The sequence below is a fragment of the Manis pentadactyla genome, chromosome 18 (assembly GCF_030020395.1).
Source record: "Manis pentadactyla isolate mManPen7 chromosome 18, mManPen7.hap1, whole genome shotgun sequence".
In the NCBI taxonomy this organism is placed as follows: Eukaryota; Metazoa; Chordata; class Mammalia; order Pholidota; family Manidae; genus Manis; species Manis pentadactyla.
Window position 1 is genome coordinate 22,800,831 of NC_080036.1, and position 27,635 is coordinate 22,828,465.

A 27,635-nucleotide genomic window follows, 5' to 3' on the forward strand; every position below is an offset into this window, starting at 1 on the left:
TAAGCTCAGCATTTCTCCAACAACTTTTTAGTCTCAGGAACTTTCTGGTCTCTTCAGATTTCCAGTCCTAAGAAAGAGGAAGGCCCTCAAAGAGCTTTTGTTTATGTGGGTTAAACCTATTGATCTATATGGAATTAGACATTTAAAATGGAGAAAACTTGAAAATACTCATTAATTCATTTAAAACCAACTAACAAATCCATTAACTTGTTAACATCAATTACACTGTTATGAAAAATAACTGTATTTTCTCAAAAAAATTGGAAAGAGCAGCATTGTTAACCAGTTTTTGCAAATCTCTTTAATGTCTGGCTTAATAGAAGAAAGCTGGATTTGCCTATGTGCTTTTGCATTCAATCTGTTGTGATTTGTTGTTTCGGTTGAAGAACTGGAGAAAATCCAGCTTTACCAGATACACAGTCAGAAAAGGGAGGAGAATTTTAATAACCTTTTCAGATAGTACGGATGTTACTCGATACTATACACAAACCTGCAAGTAGTAGTTTCTTAAAGATTAATTGCCCTGTGAAATCTAAAACCGTATCAATGAATTTTTGTACTGTCTCATCAAAATCCATTTGTCTGTCTTGCACTTGGAATGCCTCTTTTGCCCATGCATGATTTTGTAACATTGTGTGTTGGCCACTCGGGAAAAGTGGTTTGCCGATTTATGCAGATCTTCCAAATTTTGACATATTTCATTATACAATATCAAATGCCCCACGTTTTTTAGTATCCACCACCAAGCTCAGCAGAAAAGTCTTGAGGTATTGGGAAGCAGGAAGCATCCTAACTGACAAGCTTTCTAAAAATTCAAATGATCACCTGAAGGTTTGACTTTTATCTCTGGCTACACTACTGTCAGTTGTTATCCTTGACGTGACAGACTCATCTTGCTCATTTTTAAGAACATGCCTGCCATAGAGCAGGTCTGAAGGTTGTCGGGTACTCTTCTGATTAAAAATGGTGTTGCATGAAAAAAATGGCTAGTTCAGTTTGCACCTGTAAGAACTGCATATGTGCTTGCTCGAAAGCCAGTCACCATGCTTCAGTGTGCAGAAGTGATTTATTCCTACTTCCCATTTCATCACATATAATATTAAAATGTTCTCTTCCTAAGGGCCATGATTTAATAATTTCATGGCTATATCAAGGATATTCTAAGTAAAACTGGCCTTTTTGTTTTTTCCCCTATAGTGCATGGTTATGAAGAATACAATTACTATGAGTATAGCTTGTTTTGGTTCATGCTAAGGCACCATCAGTTTTCATCACCATGGGGTTCTAGAAGTTTTTTCTATTAGTGCACCATTAGTGCAAATATTAACTTAGTGGAAAAGTCAGATAACATCTTAGCATTATTAAGGAATTAGTTTTGATTTTGACGGTTCCCTGAAAGGGTCTCAGGGACTCCAGGAGTTCACATACCACACTTGTAGAACTTCTGCTCTAGCTTACAGTTGATTCTAGAAGCAGCCCAACCTGCTTCCAATGAACTCCCTTTTCCTGAAATAAGCCAGTTGGTTTCTGTTGCCTGCCGCCCAGTGTTCCATGTTAAAAATGTCATTGTTTATGACTGGTTTAATCAAAATGTTTAAGGAACTCTGATTAAGGGCAATTTATAAGTAATGATTTGCACAGCAAAAAATCAGGAAGAACAAAAGATCCTAAAGTCTCATTTTACTGAAAAATCTAACATTTATGTTTTCTGCATTCTTGTTGTTAAGTCAGTGTTAAATAATCAAGTAAGTCTACATCAGTCCATGATTTGTGTCAAAAGAAGGACGAGGGTACTAATATTTCCTCCTTTTTTATAGATGCTTCCAGTGACCTTATGGAGCTAAGTATTATTGTTCTCATTTTAGACATTAAAAAAAACTTGGATTCTGTGGTTAAGTCCTGGGCCAAGGCCACTCAGTGGTCAAACATCTCATCCGGGCTGAGAGGTCTCAAGGCCCAGGACCTCTTAGCTCTACCACGCAGGAATTTCTGATAAGGACAAAAATATGAGCCTGTGACGCTGAGGTTTGTGCCTTAGAGGGGAGTGCTGTAAAATCATGGACGTCCGAGGTGGTTCTTTAAGGAATTTCTTTCATAAATTCTATAATGCTGATAGGATAATGCTGGCTTTCTATCAAAGCAACATTTTTGACATACCACCTAGTGGCATTTTAGAGCTGGCAGAGACCTGAACCACGTGATCTGTCCATATTTATCACTACTGGGGCATGTTGGAATATTCAGTGTGCACTTCACATAGTACTTCCCGGGTGAGAACTGCTGATAACCTGATTATTGTTCATCTTACTCTATCAAAATGCATCACAAAGAGGGGCAGGCATCTTCTTAGATGGTCCAAATAATTCCTGCTTCCTAATACTCACATCCTTGTGTAATCGCCTCTCCTTCAGCATCGTGAGATCTATGACTTGCCTCTTAACCAACAGAATATAGAAAAGGTGTCATCACTTCTTATCATGTCACTGCTATGATAAAGTTTTATAAGACAGTGACTTCTGCCTTGCCAGCAGACTCTCTCTGTTGCTTTCTAGACTTGCACATTTTGATGAGGCAAGCTGTTATGCTGGGAAGGCCCACATGGCAAGGGACCTAGGGCAGTCTCTGGTCAACAGCCACTGGGGAACTGAAGCTCAACACCTTGTGAGGAGCTGAATCTCGCCAACAACCACAGATTGAGCTTGGAAGCAGTTCCTTCCTCAGTCAGGCTTACAGAGAAGACCCTAGCTCCAGCTGACACCTTGATTGCATCCTTTTGAGACCTTGAAGCAGAGGACTCAGCTAAGCTATGTTCAGATTCCTGACCCACACAAGCTGTGAGATAATGGCTGTGCTGTTTTAAGCTTGAATTGGAGTAATAATTTGTTAGGCAGTTAAATAGCTCACTAATACATGGTACTATCTTACTTATCTGTCTCTTTCTCTGGCAGGATGAGAAGTGAGCTGTTTAAGGTCACTGAGTCCTTGTCACTGTGTTTATCCCCCACTGGAGAGTTTCCTGCCAGGATCCATTCTCAGGGTGAAAGGTGGAACTTGAGGCTGGCAGTGTAGGTCCTGGTGCTCAAGGAAAACCCTCTGTGCCCTCCACCAGTTCCCACCTTTGGGCCTCATACTAGACCTTCTGTAATTATCTTTCTCTACCTCAGCATCATTTAGCTCACAAACCTGATGCACGGGTCAATTCCACCCTGGGGTCTGCAACTTCAGCCTGGGAGGGAAACATAAGCAGCCCTAACGCTGTTCCAGGGCACAGGCATGAATGCGGAACGCGCACCCCATCCAGCTCCTAAGCAGAGGTGCAAAAGGCCTGAAAAACTGAAGCCACGAAATAAGCAACTCTTTTTGAGAGAAAGAGGGAAACGGGGGAGATACTGAAATACACGCAATGCATACGGCATCCGGCAACGGAAAAGGGGGGGTGTGTCTCCGTCCAGGTCCCGTAGTCCTTGGTTCTGACACCATCTGGGTTTCTGTGAGCTGGCACTCCGTATCCTAAGTCAACTCTAAGTGAGAACAGAGGTACCTGTCGCTTAAGGCAGTGGAAGGACTAAAAGAGACACATAAAACGTGAACTCTGCAGCGCGGCGGGGTGAGCGTGGCTGTTGGTACTGCATCGAGGGGTCCCGGGAGAACGGGGGCCGCGGCTGAGCCGAGCGCAGCCTGCACGCGGCCCGGTGGCCTGCCCCGCCCACGCGGGGCCGCGGCCCGTCGAATGACTCGGTGCAACGTGTTGGCGGCGGCGGCGGCGGCGGCGGGGCGGCGCGGGCTCTTCCGGGCGCCGCCGTTTCCTGCCCAGCGCCGCGCAGTCACCCGGCCGCGGGAGCCCCGGGCTCAGGCCTCGGCGTCGGTGCGGCAGCCGGTGCTCCGCCGCGCGCCGCTCGCGCCATGCGCGCCGCCCCGCCGCCCGCGCCGCTCCTGCGGCTGCTGCTGCTCGCGCTCCTGGCCGCGCCCGCCACCCGCGCCCGCAGAGCCGAGGCCGCCGCCGCCGCGCCGCAGCCCGACCCCGGGCTCCCGGCGCCCGGCAACGCCACCCGGACCGGGGCTGGGGCTGCGGGCGGCGCCGCCTCCAACGGCACCGGCGACGCCCTGGCGACCCGCATCTCCCGCCTGCTCCGCGGCCTGCCCACCCTGAAGGCGGCCGTGGTCGTGGCGTGCGCCTTCTCGGCCCTGCTCGTCGCCTGCCTGCTGCTGCGCGTCTTCAGGTGGGTCGCGCCGCCCCTTCCCCGGGCCCGGGGCCCGCCTGCCGCCGCGCGCGGCGCTCGCCGGCCTGGGCGCCTCGGTGCGCGGCCCCCGGCGCGGTCCTGGCCCCGCCGCCGCAGTGCGCTCGGGCTGGTGTGCCTGACACGCGTCTTAGAAACTTTCTCCCCCGGTAACGACGTATGTCATAAACCCTGGATTCCTGCAGAGTCTGCTAATGCTTAACACTAACAGCGCCCCGAATTCCGGTAGCCGGACGCGGAATTTATTTGTATACCCATTTCACAGACGCCCGGCGGCTTGTCCAAGTAAACTGAGTGGTGGCGATAGAATTGGAAACCAGGTCCGTCTGACTTAGACCTCATCCACCTCCCGCGCCTCCCTTGAGACTCCCTAACGCCCACCTGCCTTTTTTTTTTTTTTACCCCCTGGATGTGCTACAAACAGAAGAGCAGCGCCCAGCTTGAGGGGATGCCCGTCCCCCGACGCCTGTTGGGGGTGCGCTTTGCACCGGGGATGGGAGCTGGCCTCGGGATGCTTGGCCACCCGTGGGGCCTCAGTGACTCTGTTAGCTGGAGATACAAATGGCTCTCCCACGCCCCTGCCTGACTGAGCTGCCCCAGTGAACACCCACGGGGGCGTGAGGGATCTTGGCGAGGCTTTTGTAGGTTGCTTAAGTTCAGGGAGAAAGCACCTGGGAAATGAGGGCAGATGTTCTGGGTCCCAGAAGTAGTGAGGCAGAGGGATTTCAGGGGATGTCAGGAGGACATTGTCCCCTAGCGTCTGGGCAACGCTATGTCTGGACTAAGCGAACCAAATGGGGCCTGTTGCTCAGGCAGGCTGGCCGGCAAGCCTGGGTGTGCGGGTGGGATATTCACCGCCCGTTCCCTCCCCTGCCAAGTGTACACAGTGTGCTTTGTTTGATCAGCTGTCAGAGGTCTGGGGCCAGGGGCTTGCTCTCCCCAGGGAGTGTTTTCAGCACAGGAGCTGAAACTGGACCTGGAAAAGCAGGTGGGGAGTTATTAGTGGCGGTTTTCTAATGCTGCTGTGTGACTCTGAGTACAGGTGCTTCCTGGTGGGTCTGTAGAATGGAATTCCAGTGGTCCTGGGAAAATGGAGCCAGGAACTGTGGTCCCACATTCAGCCCTGCCCTGGCTCAGGCCATGCTGTTCCTCACTCTGCTGGTCCCCCTGATGTGGTCTGGGCATCAAACTGACCCCCTCTTCACCCCATTCTTCTCACTGACCTTGCTGCTTTGCTGACAAACCTCAGTGGCTCCCTGTAGCCAATACTGGTTGTGGCATTCAGGGCCCTTACAGACTGGCCCCAGTGTACCTTGCTGCCATCAGCCAGCCCTTCCAAACCTTGGTGGCACTTGCTCTATTCCTTATGCTCCATGGGGCTGGCTTGTGTTTTCTGGCTCCTGGTCCGGCTCCTGCTTCACACCTGCCATGACCGCATGCGGTCACCAAGGCCCAGCTGCCACCCTCAGCAGGCAGTCCTGGATTGTGGACACGTCCAGGCATCCTAGTGTCTCTGTGCCTGATGCCAGCCTGGCATTCAGCGGACATGCCATCGTCCTCTGCTGACTTCCTGATGGTTCAGTTGGAGTGAACGCTGATGCCCACAGCAGCTCTGGAGTCTGAGCCTGGAGTTTGAAACATTGCACTCAAAATAGGCTGCTGAGCCCGCAAGGCGGTGTACTTTTTAAGAAGGTATTTGAACTATTTTGCCAGTCTGCTCCTTATTACCTAGGAGTGGGGGAGAGAAGCAGGCAGCATGTGGCCAGATGTGCGGGCCCTGAGCTGTGTGTTTGCGTGGGAGAGCCGGCACTCAGGCGGCAGGGTTGGGTCCTTGCTGGCGTGTGTGGAGTGTTGGAAGAGGGTTCTGACTCCATAGGAGAAGCGGTTGTGGACGTGACCTTTCTCCTCTTCCCAGGAAGAGGCTCCTGTTGCGGTGAACTTGTGGGAGATAGCTGCCAGTCTGGCTTCTGTGTAGACAGGAACTAACAGCATTTTACAGCTGGGTGGGGCCTCTGTACCTGGTCGCCATGTGCTCCTTTGTAGAGGAGAAAGTGGAATCCCAGGGGGTGGGGGAAGTTATCCACTAGATTCTAGAACACTCTACATGTCTGTGGCCCATTGTGCTGCTCCGTGGCCTGCACTATGTGACCTTTCCCCTTTCCCACAGTCCTCTGCTGGCTCTGCTCATCAGGCCTCCGGAACTGCTGGCACCCTCCTTACCTGATCCCCGTCCCAGTCGTTAGCATGTGGTCACCAGATCCTGGCCATTGCACCCTCCCACCCACCGCGTCACTACCTCGCCTATGCCTCTTGTCCCCGCCGAAGCTTGCCCGCCTGTTAGCTCTTCACTGAGCTTGCCTGCTTACACTGTTGCCTTCAGGCTGGTGTCCCTGCTCGGTTCTCCCTCCCTCTCCTGGGTTCATCCTTCCGCTGCCCACCCCTCCCCCCATGCATAAGCTTCTTAGTGTGCGCACAAGGGGGGCTCTTCATGACCCCGGCCCTGCCCCTTGTGAGCCCCAGTCCTGGCTCTGTCTGCTGCTCCAGCCCCACTGGACCTCCGGGGGCTCTCTAGAGCTGTCATGTGGCCTCCCCACCCTGACCCTCTGCCTGGAGTCCCCTCTCCCACTGAGCCTGCATAGTCAGCTCATGCTGTTTGCCCTCCTGTGTCACCTCCTCTGAGAAGCCTCCCCAGCCAGGGTTCCCCCGTGCTCCCAGAGCGCTCCAGAGTTTTGACTTCCTTGTGCAGAGTCCAGAGTGACACTGACATGTCCCTCTACCAGGCTGAGGGCTCACAAGAGCAGGCCCGGGCCATGATCATGTGTGTCTCTCTAACACCTAGCCTGGCTCCAAGAGCAAGGTGGCATCTAATGAAGATATTTTTAGCTGATGAATGTTGAAACCCTAAGTGTTTTACATCGCCAATGCTTCTCAGAATGTCTTCTGTGGCTGGATAGATGGCTGATGCTGGACACCAGTGGGGGAGTGATTAGTTTGGGTGGTGGCCCATCTGTCTTCTTAACATTGCAGATACGGGAGGAAGAGCCTGGCGGTAGTATTGCTTATAAAGGGACAGTCTTAGTCCATTTTTCTGTTTTCCCTGAGTCACTTTGCCAGACAACAGAAAGAAATGTAGATCCAAGGAAACTGTTAAGATTAGAAGCAAAGAATGTATATTGTAGTGAAAAATATATATATACCTTTAGCCAAGCAATTCCGTCCCCAAGTTACATTTTTCACTGTGATACCTATTCTTTGCTTCTGATTTTATTAATTAAAAGAGAAAGCAAAGATGCCTGGGCAGCATAGTTCAAGGCAGTTCTATCTGATGGTGGAAAGGTTTACATAACCTAAGTGTCCAACCTTTGGGCATTGGTTAAATAATTTATGGTGATCCTTAAGTGGAATACTATGCAGCTGTTAAAAATGGTATCATCTGAAAACAGATGTAATTTACACCCAGTCTTTTTGTCTTGCTGCTGCTAGTAAATGAAGATGCGGCTATAGGGCCAAAATAATCAGCAGGTGCTTCTGCTCAGAGGAGCCTCTGTCAAATGAACTCAGTGACTTTTAGCCTTTGTGAGCCTCCCTGGACATATGGGACCCAACACAGGCCCCTCCCCACCTCTGACTGACTTCCCGCTTGACTGCTGAATCCCCCGAGTGGAGAAGGTACCTCCTAACTGTCCTGATGAGCTGGCCTGGGGGGACCTGGCACATGCCACAGATTCCTTCTGCCAAATTGGACAGGGAGGAAAATCCCTCTTTACTTGAACCCCGAGCCCTCTGGCTCGTATGGCTTTACCTCTAGACTCTCATGCTCATGTACCCATTGTGTCTGGGGGGCTTTGCAAATGCAGGTCCTTGAGAGGTGAGGCACATGTAGGGGTGGGGGTCCCCACGGCTGGTGCCTGCACAGTGCCCTGTGGGGGTGCGTCACGGGGCAGCCGCCCTCTTGGGTTTGGGCAGAGAACGCTCCATGGATCATGCCTACTATTTTGGTTTTATGGCTGATGTTTTGGTTCTTTTTGCAAGGGGAATTTCTGGGACCATGAACTTAGAGTCATGTTTTATGCCTGAAGTTTTGGTTCTTTTTGCAAAGGGAATTTCTGGGACCATGAACTTACAATCATGTTGTTAGGGTTTCACTTTAAAAGTCTGTTCTGACTCTAAGGGCAATCTGCCAGGAGAATCTGGACTGGCTATTTATTTTCCTGGGGATACAGTGGGGAGAAATCCACTGTCACTGGCAGGTGTGGAGCAGAGGAGGGGCCGTGGCACAGAGGGTGGGTGGCGCTCTCCAGGCCTGAGAAGGTGGAGGGCCTCCTAACTGCTCTAGTAGGCCTTTCTTCACATTCAGTGCTCCCCTGACCTCCCCTGCCTCCACTCCATTACACAGACGAGGAAACTGAGGCCCAGAGGAGGGAAGGGTTGGTGAAGGTCACTCAGTGAGTCTGTAGGGAAGGTAGGACTTAGACCAGGTGTTCTGATGCTCAGCTTGGCCCCTTCTGGGCCCCTGGGGTGTGGTGGGCTGGCTTTTGGTGCGGTCCAGCTGGGTCTCCCTGACATTCAGCCATGGACCCAGGATGAAAGGTGGCTGAATGGATAGAGTGTTCGTCCCAGTGTACTCAGTGAGACCTACTGTGGGCATGGAGGGTACGGTGGGGAACACACCAGAGGCCCAGGAGCTTCCGGTTCAGTCTGGGAGGTAGGGGAACACCCTTGGAGGATTCTGCTTGGTTTATAAGGAGCCAGCCAGTCAGCTGGGGAGTAGTGCCTGGAAGCAACATGTGCAAACAAAAGCATATGCTGCCAGCGGATGGCCCCAGGGCTTGGGCCGGGGACAGACTGGTCTGGGAAGGCAGTGGGGAGCGGGGGGCCTAGGACCCGACAGGGTGGGAGGAGGAAGAGGTTCCTCCAGGACCACATGGCCAAGCAGGTTTTGCTGTGGGTAGGGTTTGAGAAAATGACCACTTGGAAATCATGACGATGACAATAACAATAGCAGCTAGTATTTATTGAGCCCTTACTGCGTACCAGGTGCTGTGCCCAGGGTTTCCTGCGTGTTTCCTCATCAGAGCCCCCATTTTACAGGCGAGTAAACCAAGGCCCAGAGTGACGAGTGTCTTGCCGAAGGCCACAGGGCTGGTGCGGGGCAGGGGTGTGACCTGCGATCCAGCCCGCTCCGTCCTTCCCCGGTCACAGCCGGAGTTCAAAAGACACAGATTCTAGCTGGAGGATTTGGGGAATCGCAGTGGATTGGAGGAGCAAAGGGATGATCTGAATGCAAGAGTGAGCTACCCAGAGGGCTGCCTCAGTGATGCTGACCTGTATCAGGTGCTGAAATAGCATTTGCTGAGTGAGCCGGTGAACAGTGACTCGGCCGCAGTGGGGGCTCAGGAAGGCTGCAGAGACCCCTGGAAGGTGCTGGAAGGAGCAGTCCGGAGGGCTGGAGACCTGAGTGGACAAAGAGGTGGAGGAAGAGGAAGGGGTCAGGATGCCCGGAGGGGCCTGGATATGGGGGCACAGTGAGGGGTGGTCAGGCAGGGAGAAGGCTTGATGAGAAACGGTGTGAGGTGTAGTGAAACCGGCCACAGAACCAGCCCCACAGCTGGGCATCTGGGCTTGACTGGAGGCTGGGAGCTTCTGCCAAGAAGTGACCCTCCCTGAAGTGGGTGCGGTGGTGGCAAGGACTGACATTCCCTGACCTCCCCTGCCATGGCGCAGGGACAAGTGGATGCTGAAAGGGGCACTTAGGACATGTGTCCCAAAGCTCAGTGACTCCGGAGTTCCCAGGCTGTGGCTGGTTCCCTGGGTCCAGCGAAGAGTGGTCATCTTGCCTTTGCCCTTGAACCAAAGGAGCTGACCCTACAGGCCGCGTTCGTCACTCTAAGCTCACTTCCCTCACCTGGCACTTCATAGAGAAACGGGGCAGACCCAACCCTTAGCAAACACACTTGGGAGCTGGAGAAGCAGGTCCCGGGCACCTGCTGCTGCCATATCATGTGACTCCTCAACAGGTCAGACCCGGGTGTGCTTATTTTATCTTGCAGGAATCAGGGTTGGCTGTGCCCTCAAGCACTGAGAGAGGGAAAGAGAAAGGAGGGTGGAGGCAGATGGAGGTGAAACGCTGCAGTGTAAGGAAGGAAAACCCCAAGACACCCTGTGGGGTTACCTCGCCCCTGTTGTATGATCTTTTATGAAGTGTGGCCTGCCTGCCCTTCCCTCCTGGTACACTGTGTGTTGTGTGCTGGATGCAGGCATTGGACTCAGTCAACAATGGTGCCATTGCATTGATCCCAAGGGGATGCTGCCTGAGAAAGGGGGAAAGCAGCTAGGCTGAATAAATAATGATTGGTGCCCCTCAATCAAGACTGAACTGCTGGTGAAGAGATAATAAGGAATCTCGGCTGCCTATCATTCCGTCTTTCTAGGCTCATGATATTTTAGCCAAATTATTCGCTATAACTCATTCTTGGTTGGCATTGTAAACCATGGCCAGGACACACTAAGAGGCCCATAGAAAGATGCTTTTGTTTTGTTTTGATCTGCCCAGTGTTTTTAACAATTGAGATGGTTGGGAATACTTAAAAACTGGGAGTCTTCATGTAAAAATCTAGATATGCCTCTTGGGAATGCCTGGGGTAGATGGGAATGCCTGGGAATGCAGGACCCGTGCCCCATGTGGAAGCCGGTACTGGGCATTGGCCATCCTGTCTCGTCTGGGTTTGTGTGCACCACTCCTTGTGTCTTCTTGGCTCAAAGGCAGAGCGTTGCTCAGCACTCGTCATCGTGTTTGTGCTAATGTTTATGCCACACCGGCCCGCGTCACTGGTTTCCTGCATCCACGGGGCTCTGGGCAATTCGAGTTTTTGACGTGGTGCTTTGAGTCATTTTGTTTGACTGGGTGCGGGAAGAGAGGAGCCCTGGTGTGGGGGGAGTGGGCAGCCCCAGCCCAGGGGAAAGGCCTGGAGATGCTGCCGCGTGTGTCCGGAAGGCTCTTGCCTGTGCTCAGGAGGGCTTGGCTGGAGCCGTGCTGGAGCTGGGCCGGGGAGACCCGGAAGCTCGCGCTCAACTGGAGGGAAGCCCTCTATCCCCTGTAACTGTCTCAGGCCACCCATCGGGGGCTGGTGAAAGGAGATTCACGGCGCACTGTTTGCCTCGCTCAGTGGCGTGTTTAAGCTGCTTTGAAAGGAAGGTGCTGGGGGGGTGCAGAGGCTGAGGAAGGGTGGCACTTGGGAGCCGTATCCTGGCACCTGCCATGGGGTAGGCAGTGGAGGCTTTGCCCCAGAGCCCAGGCCAACCCTGGGTTGTCGCCCGCTCTCTGGGGGCACAGTGCTGGGGTCACTGCCTCTCAGGCAGTGCTTCCACAGGCTGGGCTTGGGAGTCGTGTCCTTTCTTCTTCAAGTTTATTTGGTTTTCTAGGAAGGGCTCAGGTATGCCCTGTGTTCTGAGGAAGAAGGTGCTGGGTAGAGCCCAGAGGTTAAAAATGGGGAAAGGCCGTTGTCCCCACAGCAGTCCCTTCACCCGGACCTTAAGGCATGCCCGGCACCCCACCTGACTCACGGCAGCTGCTGGATTTGGGCTCCCCCCCACCCCCTGCATTTCATTTTCATTTTCTTCATTAATTTTCCTAAATGTCAAAGGGAACATGTGCTCTTTATGACGAGGAGCGTGGTTCTGGCAGAAAGCTGGTCCCTGAGCTACAGAACTGCCTTAATGGGCTTAAAAATGAAAACCGTTCAGGTGGAGGAACGGTCTGCTGGCCGAGTTCGGCTCCTGCAGTCACAGGTGTGCAGAGGCGAAGCCACGCTCAGGAGGGGACGTGCAGCCCTCTGGGAGGAGCAGGTACCCCTGGGCTGCTGCAGGGAAAGGCAGGCCTCACATACGCTTAGTCCCTTTAAAAATATTTTAATTATTTGCTTTAAATTTGTTTGTTTAAAAAAATGGGTCATCTATTCACATGGTTCTAAATTCCCCAGGAGCCGGCATGTAGAGTGAACAGTCTCCTTGTCCCGTCTCTCCGCCACCCAGATTCCTTCTCTGGGTGCTGTCAGTTTCTTGTGAATCTTCACAGTGGGAATTTTAAAGTATAGAAATGAACATTACATATATATGTACACATAGAAACATGTATCTTTCCCTATTTTTAGCAATAGCTTTATATAAGATATAATTCACATGCCATACAGTTCACCTCTTTCAAGTGTCCAATTGATGGTTTTTAGTGTATTCACAGAATTGGGCCCCATGACCCCAGTCAGTTTTAGGAGATTTTCATCTCCCCGCCCCAGAAAGAAAGTGTGAGCCCATGAACTGTCACTCTCCGTTTCCCTCCTAACCCCCAGGCTTAGTAAAACTTAATTAGGATCAGTTTCTCTTCCTACTCCTCTTTTCTGGAATTTTCCTGGCTATTCTTGCTGCCTTTCCCCCTCTCCCTCTCTGAACTTTGGAATCTGCCTGTTCAGATTCCAGTACAGAAATCAGTCCATGTTTATTGGATTTCCTCGAGGCTGTAGACTGATGTAGGAGGCTTGCCATTGTTATGGAGGTTGAAACTTAACCTTTCTAGTCAAAAGCAACGTGTCCCCCTTTTGTTGACATAAGCTGCGCTGGTTGCTTCGGTCTCGGCAGGAGGTGGCTGACAGCCAAAAGAACATTGTGTGTGCACTTCTGGCTGGCCTGAGCGTGCCCACTCTGAGGATGTGGGTACACCAGATGTAAGAGGTGAGTTCCCTGCCCTCTGGTTGGAGGGAGAAGCTCGTGGGCTCTGGACTGTGGCCGGCCTGCGCTGGAGTCCCACTTATGGGGCAGGTCACTCAGTGCCCGCTGGCTTCTGCTTCCTTCACTCCGTGATGCCTCCCTGGGTGGAGGCGGCCGTGAGAACATGTGTGCATTGCCTGGCACGGAGGGTGGTCCCACTGGGGTGTCTGTCAGCCCAGTGGCGTGGTGAGGCCACCCATGTTTCAGAGTCTCATGTAAATAGTGCCTCACATGGAGATCACAGGAGTCTGAAGAAGGGGACACCTGGACTGTTAGGGACATCCTCGGTCGGCCTTGTCGGGGAATGGGAGAGCTGTGGCCGTGGGGTGCGGGCAGGGCAGGCGGCACCATGCGGATCTGTCACCAGCGCCCCAGCTGAACCTGCAAACAGTAGGAAAGGATGTGAAACTAGGATTCGGGGTGGGAGCCTTGCCCTGAGGCCCCTGGACCGGGAATCGCACAGCTGAGGTCCAAACCTCATCTCGGGATGTGCCGTCTGTGGAATCTGACCACCCCCTCCAAACTGAACTTCTAATAACAAACTGGCCCTGAAGGATTTGTTTTGTCTCACTTCTCTTTGGAGGGGAGGGCCTCTCTCCAAGCTGGTCAGCTGCACTGCTTCGATGCCGGGCGCCCTGGCGCTCACTGGGAAACCCATTCTGACCAGCTGTTGAAAGGATCTTGGGGCAAACAAACCCCCCTGGCTTCAGGATTCCATTTCAGAGTGAGGGAATTTTGATCTCCTCTGTCTTGTTAGAAATATGTGGTTTGGCTTCCAGGGATGGACGCTCTGCCTTTTTCAGAGCTTTCCTGGACCTGCCTGCTGCTGTGAAGCACGACATGGACATTGACTCAAAACCACCTTCGCCATCTTTGTGTTGAGGCCACCTGGTCTGATGGGACCTTGTTCCAGAAGAGAGAAACTGTGGCCAGGGGGCCAGGCTGTTGAGGGTGGGCCACCAGTGTCTTTCCCCTGCTTTGATTCCCGAGTCTCCTTCAGCAGGAAGCGCTGTGGCTCACAGTGCTGGCCAGCTGCTCTCCACGCGGTCCCCAGCCGGCTGCGTGTGCGGCCGAGGACACAGGCCAGCATTCAGAAGCCCTGGGCTGCCAAGCCGCGTGTGACTCCAGACCTGGGCTCTGGCTGGAACCAGGTGCTTCTTCCCCAGGCGTCTCTGAGATGAGGCTGCGTCCAGAGGCTGACCCTCTGTCCCCTGGAGAGACTCAGGTGACATTAGGTTCTTTGTGGCCACGTGGCTTGTGCCTTTCCTCAGCCGGGGTGCTCGCAAACAGAGCCTGTGAGGGGAAGACACCAGGATGTTTGTCTTCTTGGAAAGCCTGTGCACAGGCGACCCTGGGCGAAAAACGGCAGGGTTTCTTCCCTGAGGCACTTCCTCTGTGTGGCTCTTTGTTCTAGAGCACCGAGGAGTCCTGGAGTCTTAAAGGGTGTGATGAAATGGGGGAATTATATGTGGAACCTTTACTATTAAAGTATAGGAAAATCCCTGGTAGTTAGGGTGCTTTACGTTGTGTGTGGCAGAAAACCCAGCCCAGACTGGCTTCGGTGAGGAAGAGAGTGGCTTTGTGGCTGCCGTAGTAGCCCTGGAACTTGGTCTGTCGCCCTCCAGTCTGTGTTCGGCCATGTAGGCTTTGTTTCCGTTTCTAGAAGGTGGCAAGGTGGCTCACACCATCTGGCTTTCCAGGGCGGGGCATGTGCTGCCCTTGTTCCAGCCTTCCTGGCAAAGGGTCATGGGCTCTGACTGGCCAGGTACCCCCTACCCCCTATGGCCAGGCCCTGGGGGTTGCAACACACTGACTGACTCGGGCGCAAGTCCACTCCTGGAGCTGGGCTGTGGTCGGTGGCTGGGTCTCTCTATCCATGGGGACCGTGTGGGAGGCAGATTCACTGAAGCTACTGAGGACACAGGCGCCAAAAAGAGGAGGAGGTGGATGCTGGCCTGCCCCAAACCAGCACCTGCCCTCGGGGAGTCACAATTTAGAAAGAGCTTATTGGACATGTGCCCAGATCAATTTGAAATAGGAAGGTGTGAGCTGTGCTAAGTGGCAAGTTCTAGAAAATGTAAGGGGGGCAGAGTTTCTTGGTATTAGAGTCAAGAGTTTGGGAAATCTGCTGGGGGTGTGGAGTGGGGCTTGCGGTGAGGAGGGGTGGGAGGTAGGGAGGGAAAGGTGCCTGGCCTCTTGGCAGGCATGAGGTGGTTGAAGGTGACCTGTCAGGGGATTCATGCAGGGGCAGCCCCTGCACCTTGGCCATGGAGACATCAGCCTATCTGAGCCTCAGTTTCTTCAGCTGTAAGAGGAAAAACAAACCGTGTCTTATAGAGTGATCAATAAGTTTTACATTCGATTGCATGTGTAAATTGCTTGGCTGGCACCTAGGAAGAGCTCAGCTATTATGGACTATTTATTATTAATTTGGAAAGACACTCAGAGAAGAGAGAGCAGGACCTGGCAAGGTTATTTAGGCTTCGGGAGCTGTCATGTTCTCTCCCTCCGAGGCAGGACAGCACAGTTCTCTGGCCCCAGGACAGTTCGCCTGGGGAGTCTCAGGGTCTGCGGGACACGCTCATCGCTCTGTCCACACATTTCCCCGCTTCTGACTCGCACACAGCGAGTGAAGGAAGGTTCACTTTTTTAATCTGAGGAATACGTGAAGATCCCCCCCATCCTGCCGCACCTCACCCCACTCATATGTTGTGTGGTTGCCCACCCAGCTGACCCCGGAGGTGCTTAGCAGTGCAGCCGGGACCCTCTGCCCCAAGTCCCGATCTCTTTGAACTTCTCACAAGTTCCAGTTTTTCCTCCTCAGCATGTCCAGTGGTGGAGATGTGAGAATGCTCTTCTTCGGTGAAGGGTGCTGTGTCTCAGAGAGTTGATTAAACCATAATTTCTTGAGCTCATTATGTCAAAACTGACATTTGAAGTATGTGTGAAGGCTCTTGCTGATGGGCTTTTAGGTTAGTCATGGTTTTCCAGAGAAACAGAACCAAGAGTGTATATGTGTGCGTGTATATACATATATAATAAGTAACATATATTAATTGTATTATATATTAGTATATAATCTATTATGTTATCAGTACATTAATCACATCAATTATATTATTATCTTAATATGATTAATTTATAAGTAATGGGCTCATGCAATTATGGACACTGGTAAGTCTGAAGATCCGCTGTGTGAGCCGGAAGCTGGAGACCGAGTGAGCCCCTGGTATAAATTCCAGTCCCAGGGCAGGCAGGCTGCAGGCTGAAGAGCTAATGTTTCAGCTTGAGTCTGAAGGCAGAAAAAAAGCCAATGGTGTCCCAGCTCAAAGGCAGTCAAACAGGTGGAGCTGACCCTTACTTGTGGGAGGGTCAGTCGTTATGCCCAGTTCAGGCCTACAGCTGCTTGGACGAGGCCCACCCACACGGGCGGTGGGGTGGGGGTGATCTGCTCCTCTCAGTCCACCAATTCCAGTGTTGACCTCATCTAGAAGCGCCCTCTCAGACACACCCAGAAATAACGTTTGACCGCACGTTTGGACGTCCTGTGGCCCAGTTAAGCTGAAACATAAAAATAATCCTCACACCTTTGGTGTAATCTTGGGGTTTAAGATTATATTCTGTGATTCTACGGTTGGAAAGGCTGGCATTACAGCAAGTAGGCCATGAAGTTCTAGCTGCTGCTGGTGGTGGTTTCTGTCTTCTCCTGTGGGTAACTTTCAGGGGTCTTAAGCTTCATAGGTTACTTTTCTCATTGCCAGACTCTAGAAACAATCAGGAAGAAGGTGATTTTATGGGTGGTGGGGATCCACCCCCATGAAGCGGGGCTGAAGTCAGAGCTTCCAGAACCTTCCTCCAGGTTTGGCTGTCAGTCCTGCACCAGGACCAATGACTGAACTAGATTTCAAGTTCTAAGTGCACAGCAAGGTTTTTGAATCAGATTTTGCATGTCCTAGGCTTCATGATAGCTGAAAAAGAGCTACACACAGGCCTCCTTAGCCTGAAGCTGCCTGGGTGGCAGGCTCTGTGGGCATCCACTAGGGGCTTTGTCAAATCCTCGGGCTCACAGGACATCTCCTTTTCTAGTGTTCCAGAGGTTTGTTCAGATTTGTGTTGGGAATGGGCAGCCCGGGCACACAGCACAGTCCACAGAAGGGCAAGCCCCAGTCCTTTGCAAAGCGAGGTGCTTCCTCTAACCAGCTGTGAATCATCTGGGTGGAGAAATGGGGCTGTTTTCCTGAGAAAGGTGGAGTGTGGGTCTGCATAGGTGGGGAGCTGACCTAGGTCACGAGGGCTTGGGGATGGGTGCTTTTCCTTGTGGCTTTGTCTTGGGCTACTTGTGGCATATGGAGCCGTTTCTGGGCCTCTAGTTCCTTCATCCAGGATTGGATGGAATTGGTGAGGGAGTGGCAGTCTTCTAGGGCAGAATGCAAAGATTGATTCTACTCCTTCTAGAAGAGCAGAGAGAAGAGAAGAACCTGCTGATGGTTCTTTTTTAAAGAGTGTGGACCCAAGGTGTTTATAAGGTTAGCATTTATTCTGCACAAAGCCTGCTTGCTAAATACCATTGTTCCAGGGCCACTGGGGAGGTGACTGGCTGTGCCCCCTCACCTCTCACCACCAGGCTTGAAGTTGGCACTGTGCTTGATCCCATGTTCAAAATCCAAGCAGTCTCACTCCTATGTCTCTGTGTGTGTGTGTGGGTGTGTATGTGTGCACGTGCATGCTTGTGATGAAACAACCAGCTTTGAGATGAAGTTTGGGGGTTTTCAACTGTATATTTTTGCCCAAAGTTTTTACCCAAAGAAGCACGAGGAGCAGGTACTGCAGGTTGTATAGGTTGCTTTATGCCAAAGATACAAATAAACATACATTTTTTTAAATGTAAATGATGCTTTCATAGACCATGTTTTTGATAAATCATACTAGCTAAGACAAAAGCATGTTGTTGCTAGGAAATTACTAGGAAACCTGAAAAAGTGAACTTACTTCATTATTTTGCAAACTTACTGAGGAGGTTTTGTGTGCCGAGGACAAAGAGATCTTCTGTGTGTCTCTGACATGGTCACCACCTGGAGAGGGCTTATAGTCTGCAGGAAGAATGCTTAGAGCATTTGATTCTTCAGTGCCCCTTTTATGATTTTTGGGGGTTGGCTGGTTTTCGCAGACAGTATCACGTATACTTAAAAGGCAGCGATACCGGCAAGTACAGGGCATTTGGGAGAAAGCTCAGATAGTGGAGAAGCAAATGCAAACAGCACAGTAGTCATAATAATAGTGTTATTTCCTGCAGTGTCATAAACTTTGAGCCATGCCCTGATATGTATCGCATCCTTCATGTGGAGACCTTAATGCCAGAGACTGGAGGGCTGTCTCAGCACTTTCCCTGTGGCCCACAATGACCCTCTGCCATCCCAGAGGAAAAGCTTAGTGTTAGAACTCACAGGACTCATAAATCCTCAGGATGGAAACAGTATTGACTCATTTTTACAAGTCTGTGCCATACAACAGAGGCTATAGCACTTCCATTTATTATTTTTACTAACAGTCATTTTTGCTAAGAGCCTTCTGTGTACAGACTGGTTAAACGCATCATCTCATTTAATCCTCCCTAGACTGGAAAGGGCAAACACCATTCTTACCCCATTAGCCGACCTGCCCATGTTCACATAGATAGACATGCCAGGGCCCTGACCCAAATCCCAGCTGGCTGGCCCGTGGGGCGGCCTCTCCACTCCAGGCTATGCCACCTGTCCTGGGGGCGGTGATCTGCCGACCCAGCAGGGCCAGGAAGGGTGAGGGGGCGAGGGGGCAGGGGACAGGTGTGTCATGACCGTCTAAGCGCAGGGCTGGATCCCGACCTCACTGGACGGTTTGATCTTATGCTCATCATGGATTTTCTTTGCATTCATCTCGCCTTCTGAAGTTATTGCATGTGGGTACCACTTACCCTGGTGGCTGGGTTTGGTTTTCCAGTGCTCAGGGAGGTCTAATCATCTCCACGTTGTGGGTGAGGACCACAAGGGTTGGCGAGGCCAGCACCCTGCCTGAAGCCCCAGGGCTGGAAGTGGAGGAACTGGGGTATTGGCCAGGGCTCCCGGGAACTGGGCTGGCAGCACCCGCGGGGCTTACTTACATCAGTGGGATGGTGGAGTTCTCAGGAAGGTCCTTCTCTTCTCCCAGGTCTGGAAGGAGGTTGAAGAAAACCCGCAAGTATGACATCATCACCACCCCCGCCGAGAGAGTAGAAATGGCCCCGTTGAATGAAGAGGATGACGAAGATGAGGACTCCACAGTGTTTGACATCAAATACAGGTACATCCGGGGGCAGAGGCTTCCTCGGGGTCCGAGGGCACTGGGGTGGCAGAGGGTTCACCTTTGCAACACGGAGAGGTCCTGCCTGGCATCTGTAGTTCTTATCCTTTGGTTACGTGTTTGACCTTGGGGTGTTGAGCTTATGGGTAGAGCTGCTCTGACCACACAGCACCCAGGAAGCCAGCAGAGAAATGTTTGCAGAGAAATGGTGCTTCCCTACTTTTCACAAAGGTGAGCACTCCAGAGGTCAGCTTTCAGTGAGGAGAAAGGGCTGAATTCCAGACAGGAAGCTTTCCGTGCACTCACTGAGGGCATCTGGTCTAGGCACCTGCATGTAGCCCTCGCCCTGCACACAGACGGGAACCTCTGTCTCGGCCTCTTCCCTTAACTTGGTAGCCGAGGGCGGGGGTGGGGTGGGAGCAGGGGTTGCGCCCTTCATGGGATTTACCCATGAGCTCCAAAGACAGGGGAGTTTCCCACAGGTGGCCTGTAGGAAGGTCAGAATGACTTTGTGTCTTCACGAGTGTAGTGCGGTTTCCATATCCTTTTCGGATGTTCATCAGATACGTGAGTATCTCAGCAAAGGGGTTTGGGGGAGCGTAGTTTAGAGAGAAGGGCTCGAAGGCCCAGGGAAGGGGAAGGCGCTTGCCCAAGGCCCCAGTTATTGGTAACAAAGGGGAGTCACAAATCCAGGCAGGACCCATCCTGAGCTCCCCCCCAGGGTTTTCCAGAGAAACAGAACCACTGGGATATATGTGTAGAAAGAGATTTATGATGAAGGTCCAAGTCTGTAGGCCTGAGAACCAGGACAGGTGCTGATGTAAGTCCCAGGCCAAGGGCAGGGAAGACTGAAGTCCCAGTGCCAAGGCTGCCGGGCGGAAGGAGGGAGTTCTCTCCAGCTCAGTTCAGGCCTCCGACTGATCATGCGAGGCCCACCCATGCTGGGGGAGCCTCACCACAGTCCATTCTACTCAGCCTACTGATAAGGTTCTCCATCTAAACATTTCATAAATTTTTGTTAGACATATTCCTAGGGGTTTTACATTTGTGTATATGTGTATTTCTATATATGTATATATATATATATGGAAATCGATTTTTTAAAAAGTATTTTCTATGTAAATTTTTTTTTTTTTTTTAAATAATTATTTTTTATTGAAGGGTAGTTGACGCACAGTATTACATTACATGAGTTTCAAGTGTACAACACAGTGGTAGAACATTTATATACATAATTCTAGGTTCCAGCTATCACCCTACCAAGCTGTTACAATATCTTGACTATATTCCTTATGCTATACCTTACATCCCAGTTACTAATTTATTTTACCATTGGAAGTCTGTCCTTTTTTTTTTTTTTTTTTTTTTTTTTGTGAGGGCATCTCTCATATTTATTGATCAAATGGTTGTTAACGACAATAAAATTCTGTATAGGGGAGTCAATGCTCAATGCACAATCATTAATCCACCCCAAGCCTAATTCTCGTCAGTCTCCAATCTTCTGAGGCATAACAAACAAGTTCTTACATGGAGAACAAATTCTTACATAGTGAATAAGTTACATAGTGAACAGTACAAGGGCAGTCATCACAGAAACTTTCGGTTTTGCTCATGCATTATGAACTCTAAACAGTCAGTTCAAATATGAATACTCATTTGGTTTTTATACTTGATTTATATGTGGATATCACATTTCCCTCTTTATTATTATTATTTTTAATAAAATGCTGAAGTGGTAGGTAGATACAAGATAAAGGTAGAAAACATAGTTTAGTGTTGTAAGAGAGCACATGTAGATGATCAGGTGTGTGCCTGTAGACTATGTGTTAATCCAAGCTAGACCAGGGCAATAAAACATCCACGTATGCAGAAGATTTCTCTCAGAACGGGGGGGTGAGGTTCTAAGCCTCACCTCTGTTGATCCCCAATTTCTCACCTGATGGCCCCCCTGCGACTGTGCCTGTCTTAGGTTGTTCCTCCCTTGAGGAATCTTACCCGTCTCTGGCTAACCAGTCATCTTCTGGAGCCATACAGGGAAATGTAAAGTTGGTAAGTGAGAGAGAAGCCTTATTGTTTGAAAAAGTTAGCTTTTTACTTCTTTGCATATTTATGCCCTGTGGCTTCTATGCCCAGCATTTGTCTTGAGGTATCTTTACCACTTGGAAGAATTATGATACTCGGTAAATTTGATATGAGGCACGAATTCTATTTAAGGGTTGTAATTAGGAAGGAAGAAGAAAAGCTATAGAAGTAGCAGGTGGAAGAAAACATGGGAAGATTGATTATTTCTTTGATATATCTTCTTTTTTTTTTTTTCTTTTTTTTTTTTTTTTTTAATTTTTTTTTTACCCAATATTAAGCTTTATTAATAATTTCAAAGACATAAGAAATCGACACAGAAGAAGCAAGAAGCAATCTTGTACTTAGAGAGGGTTTCCTTAACATGTAAGTTCTTTTTTTTTTTTTTTTTTTTTGTTGTTGTTAGGGCATCTCTCATATTTATTGATCAAATGGTTGTTAACAACAATAAAATTCTGTATAGGGGAGTCAATGCTCAATGCACAATCATTAATCCACCCCAAGCCTAATTTTCGTCAGTCTCCAATCTTCTGAAGCATAACGAACAAGTTCTTACATGGAGAACAAATTCTTACATAGTGAATAAGTTACATGGTGAGCAGTACAAGGGCAGCCATCACAGAAACTTTCGGTTTTGCTCATGCATTATGAACTATAAACAGTCAGTTCAAATATGAATACACATTTGATTTTTATACTTGATTTATATGTGGATACCACATTTCTCTCTTTATTATTTTTAATAAGATGCTGAAGTGGTAGGTAGATACAACATAAAGGTAGAAAACATAGTTTAGTGTTGTAAGAGAGCAAATGTAGATGATCAGGTGTGTGCCTGTAGACTATGTGTTAATCCAAGCTAGACAAGGGCAATAAAACATCCACATATGCAGAAGATTTCTCTCAGAACAGGGGGGGTGAGGTTCTAAGCCTCACCTCTGTTGATCCCCAATTTCTCACCTGATGACCCCCCTGCGACTGTGCCTGTCTTAGGTTGTTCCTCCCTTGAGGAATCTTACCCGTCTCTGGCTAACCAGTCATCTTCCGGGGCCATACAGGGAAATGTTAAGTTGGTAAGTGAGAGAGAAGCCTTATTGTTTGAAATGGTTAGCTTTTTATTTCTTTGCATATTTATGCCCTGTGGCTTCTATGCCCAGCATTTGTCTTGAGGTATCTTTACCACCTGGAGGAGTTATGATACTCGGTAAATTTGATATGAGGCACGAATTCTATTTAAGAATTCGTTGTAATTAGGAAGGAAGAAGAAAAGCTATAGAAGTAGCAGGCGGGAGAAAACATGGGAAGATTGATTATTTCTTTGACATATCTTCTTGTAGAGTAACTTCAGCATGTATATATTTTAAGCTACTACTTAAATTGCGCACACACATTAACATAATAGGAGTATAGTTACATAACCAAAGCATACCTGTAATTACCAGCCATCTCCAGTGAAACCAAGAAAACCAGTTAGGCACCCTAGGCATTTGTGAAAACTTATCAATGATATGATGGTTATTATCTAACTGAATTTGAATAGTTTGAGAAAAATCAGACAAATTAAAACAACCCATTCCTGGGCACTGTTCACATCCCATATGTTCTTTTAACAGTAAATAGTCTGTAGTTGTAAGATTTTGGAGCGCTACAATTTGCACTTCTCCTAATTCTTGGTTGAGTTCCAACAGTATAGATCCAGTCAAATTTGTTGTTTTACTGTATGCACAGGCCAGCTTAGATATCTCCTTCATTCCCATGGCAAGTCCAGGAGCTGGTGGGATGAGTGCATCTACAGCTGTAGCAGTGCGTGGATCTTTGTTGGGGTTTTTTGATGATCATCTTCTGGCATGAGTCTTCCCGAGAGTGCTGATGTTGGAAGTTCTCTTTCATATCGTTTCTAAGTTCATTTTCGGGGTAGCCAAATTAGGCTTTGATCCTCTGTATAAACACAAACAGACCCTTTGCCTACACTTTTATATGTCCTTTATATCATTGTGTAGAACTCATTAGAGGTCACCACATAGGAACTGCATTTTTTTTTTTTTAATCATTAATCTACACTTACATGACGAATACTTACGAATACTTTGTTTACTAGGCTCTCCCCTATACCAGGTCCCCCCTATATACTCCTTTACAGTCACTGTCCATCAGCGTAGCAACCTGTTGTAGAATCACTACTTGTCTTCTCTGTGTTGTACAGCCCTCCCCTTTCTCCCACCCCGCTATGGATGCTAATCTTAATACCCCCCTACTTCTCCCCCCCTTATCCCTCCCTACCCACCCATTGATATATCTTCTTGTAGAGTAACTTCAGCATGTACAGGTTTTAAGCTACTACTTAGATTGCACACACACATTAACATAATAGGAGTATAGTTACATAACCAAAGCATATCTGTAATTACCAGCCATCTGCAGTGAAACCAAGAAAACCAGTTAGGCACCTTAGGCATTTGTGAAAACTTATCTATGATATGGTGGATATTGTCCAACTGAACTTGAACAGTCTGAGAGAAATCAGACAAATTAAAACAACCCATTCCCGGGGACTGTTCACATGCCATATGTTCTTTTAACAGTAAATAGTTTGTAGTTGTAAGACTTTGGAGCGCTAAATTTGCACTTCTCCAAATTCTTGGTTGAGTTCCAACAGTATAGATCCAGTCAAATTTGTTGTTTTACTGTATGCACAGGCCAGCTTAGATATCTCCTTCATTCCCATGGCAAGTCCAGGAGCTGGTGGGATGAGTGCATCTACAGCTGTAGCAGTGCGTGGATCTTTGTTGGGGTTTTTTGATGATCATCTTCTAGCATGAGTCTTCCAGAGAGTGCAGATGTTGGAAGTTCTTTTTCATAGCGTATCTTAGTTCATTTTCGGGGTAGCCCAATTAGGCTTTGATCCTCTGTATAAACACAAACAGACCCTTTGCCTACACTTTTATATGCCCTTTATACCCTTGTGTAGAACTCGTTGGAGGTTACCACACAGAAACTGCCCTTTTTTTTTTTCTATCACTAATCTACACTTACATGACGAATATTATGTTTACTAGGCTCTCCCCTATACCAGGTCTCCCCTATAAACCCCTTTACAGTCACTGTCCATCAGCATAGCAAAATGTTGTAGAATCCCTACTTGCCTTCTCTGTGTTGTACAGCCCTCCCTTTTCTCCTACCCCCCCATGCATGTTAATCTTAATACCCCCCTACTTCTCCCCCCCTTATCCCTCCCTACCCACCCATCCTCCCCAGTCCCTTTCCCTTTGGTACCTGTTAGTCCATTCTTGAGTTCTGTGATTCTGCTGCTGTTTTGTTCCTTCAGTTTTTCCTTTGTTCTTATATTCCACAGATAAGTGAAATCATTTGGTATTTCTCTTTCTCCGCTTGGCTTGTTTCACTGAGCATAATACCCTCCAGCTCCATCCATGTTGCTGCAAATGATTGGATTTGCCCTTTTCTTATAGCTGAGTAGTATTCCATTGTGTATATGTACCACATCTTCTTTATCCATTCATCTATTGATGGACATTTAGGTTGCTTCCAATTCTTGGCTATTGTAAATAGTGCTGCAATAAACATAGGGGTGCATCTGTCTTTCTCAAACTTGATTGCTGCATTCTTAGGGTAAATTCCTAGGAGTGGAATTCCTGGGTCAAATGGTAAGTCTGTTTTGAGCATTTTGATGTACCTCCATACTGCTTTCCACAATGGTTGAACTAACTTACATTCCCACCAGCAGTGTAGGAGGGTTCCCCTTTCTCCACAGCCTCGCCAACATTTGTTGTTGTTTGTCTTTTGGATGGCAGCCATCCTTACTGGTGTGAGGTGATACCTCATTGTAGTTTTAATTTGCATTTCTCTGATAATTAGCGATGTGGAGCATCTTTTCATGTGTCTGTTGGCCATCTGTATTTCTTTTTTGGAGAACTGTCTCTTCAGTTCCTCTGCCCATTTTTTAATTGGGTTATTTGTTTTTTGTTTGTTGAGGCGTGAGAGCTCCTTATATATTCTGGACGTCAAGCCTTTATCGGATGTGTCATTTTCAAATATATTCTCCCATACTGTAGGGATCCTTCTTGTTCTATTGATGGTGTCTTTTGCTGTACAGAAGCTTTTCAGCTTAATATAGTCCCACTTACTCATTTTTGCTGTTGTTTTCCTTGCCCGGGGAGATATGTTCAAGAAGAGGTCACTCATGTTTATGTCTAAGAGGTTTGTGCCTATGTTTTCTTCCAAGAGTTTAATGGTTTCATGGCTTACATTCAGGTCTTTGATCCATTTTGAGTTTACTTTTGTATATGGGGTTAGACAATGGTCCAGTTTCATTCTCCTACATGTAGCTGTCCAGTTTTGCCAGCACCACCTGTTGAAGAGACTGTCATTTTGCCATTGTATGTCCATGGCTCCTTTATCAAATATTAATTGACCATATATGTCTGGGTTAATGTCTGGATTCTCTAGTCTGTTCCATTGGTCTGTGGCTCTGCTCTTGTGCCAGTACCAAATTGTCTTGATTACTATGGCTTTATAGTAGAGCTTGAAGTTGGGGAGTGAGATCCCCCCTACTTTATTCTTCTTTCTCAGGATTGCTTTGGCTATTCGGGGTCTTTGGTGTTTCCATATGAATTTTTGAATTATTTGTTCCAGTTCATTGAAGAATGTTGCTGGTAGTTTCATAGGGATTGCATCAAATCTGTATATTGCTTTGGGCAGGACGGCCATTTTGACGATATTAATTCTTTCTAGCCACGAGCATGGGATGAGTTTCCATCTGTTAGTGTCCCCTTTAATTTCTCTTAAGAGTGACTTGTAGTTTTCAGAGTATAAGTCTTTCACTTCTTTGGTTAGGTTTATTCCTAGGTATTTTATTTTTTTGGATGCAATTGTGAATGGAGTTGTTTTCCTGATTTCTCTTTCTGTTGGTTCATTGTTAGTATATAGGAAAGCCACAGATTTCTGTGTGTTGATTTTGTATCCTGCAACTTTGCTGTATTCCGATATCAGTTCTAGTAGTTTTGGGGTGGAGTCTTTAGGGTTTTTTATGTACAGTATCATGTCATCTGCAAATAGTGACAGTTTAACTTCTTCTTTACCAATCTGGATTCCTTGTATTTCTTTATTTTGTCTGATTGCCGTAGCTAGGACCTCCAGTACTATGTTAAATAACAGTGGAGAGAGTGGGCATCCCTGTCTAGTTCCCGATCTCAGAGGAAATGCTTTCAGCTTCTCGCTGTTCAATATAATGTTGGCTGTGGGTTTATCATAGATGGCCTTTATTATGTTGAGGTACTTGCCCTCTATTCCCATTTTGCTGAGAGTTTTTAACATAAATGGATGTTGAACTTTGTCAAATGCTTTTTCAGCATCTATGGAGATGATCATGTGGTTTTTGTCTTTCTTTTTGTTGATGTGGTGGATGATGTTGATGGACTTTCGAATGTTGTACCATCCTTGCATCCCTGGGATGAATCCCACTTGGTCATGGTGTATGATCCTTTTGATGTATTTTTGAATTCGGTTTGCTAATATTTTGTTGAGTATTTTTGCATCTACGTTCATCAGGGATATTGGTCTGTAGTTTTCTTTTTTGGTGGGGTCTTTGCCTGGTTTTGGTATTAGGGTGATGTTAGCTTCATAGAATGAGTTTGGGAGTATCCCCTCCTCCTCTATTTTTTGGAAAACTTTAAGGAGAATGGGTATTATGTCTTCCCTGTATGTCTGATAAAATTCCGAGGTAAATCCATCTGGGCCGGGGGTTTTATTCTTTGGTAGTTTTTTGATTACCGCTTCAATTTCATTGCTGGTAATTGGTCTGTTTAGATTTTCTGTTTCTTCCTGGGTCAATCTTGGAAGGTTATATTTTTCTAGGAAGTTGTCCATTTCTCCTAGGTTTCCCAGCTTGTTAGCATATAGGTTTTCATAGTATTCTCCAATAATTCTTTGCATTTCCGTGGGGTCCGTCGTGATTTTTCCTTTCTCGTTTCTGATACTGTTGATTTGTGTTGACTCTCTTTTCTTCTTAATAAGTCTGGCTAGAGGCTTATCGATTTTGTTTATTTTCTCGAAGAACCAGCTCTTGGTTTCATTGATTTTTGCTATTGTTTTATTCTTCTCAATTTTATTTATTTCTTCTCTGATCTTTATTATGTCCCTCCTTCTGCTGACCTTAGGCCTCATCTGTTCTTCTTTTTCCAATTTCGATAATTGTGACATTAGACCATTCATTTGGGATTGTTCTTC

The 27,635-nt window shown here is 48.3% G+C and overlaps 1 protein-coding gene across 1 annotated transcript in view; it reads left to right on the top strand.

The window, feature by feature from the left end:
- The first annotated feature begins 3,753 nt into the window (after positions 1–3,753).
- Positions 3,754–27,635, top strand: part of FAM174B (family with sequence similarity 174 member B) — a 35,812-nt gene continuing 11,930 nt past the window's right edge. Inside the window, exons 1-2 of the mRNA XM_036931815.2 lie at positions 3,754–4,220; positions 19,182–19,313. Coding sequence (XP_036787710.1) covers positions 3,904–4,220; positions 19,182–19,313 — 449 coding nt within the window. The 5' untranslated portion in view covers positions 3,754–3,903. The remainder of the gene's footprint in view (positions 4,221–19,181; positions 19,314–27,635) is intronic.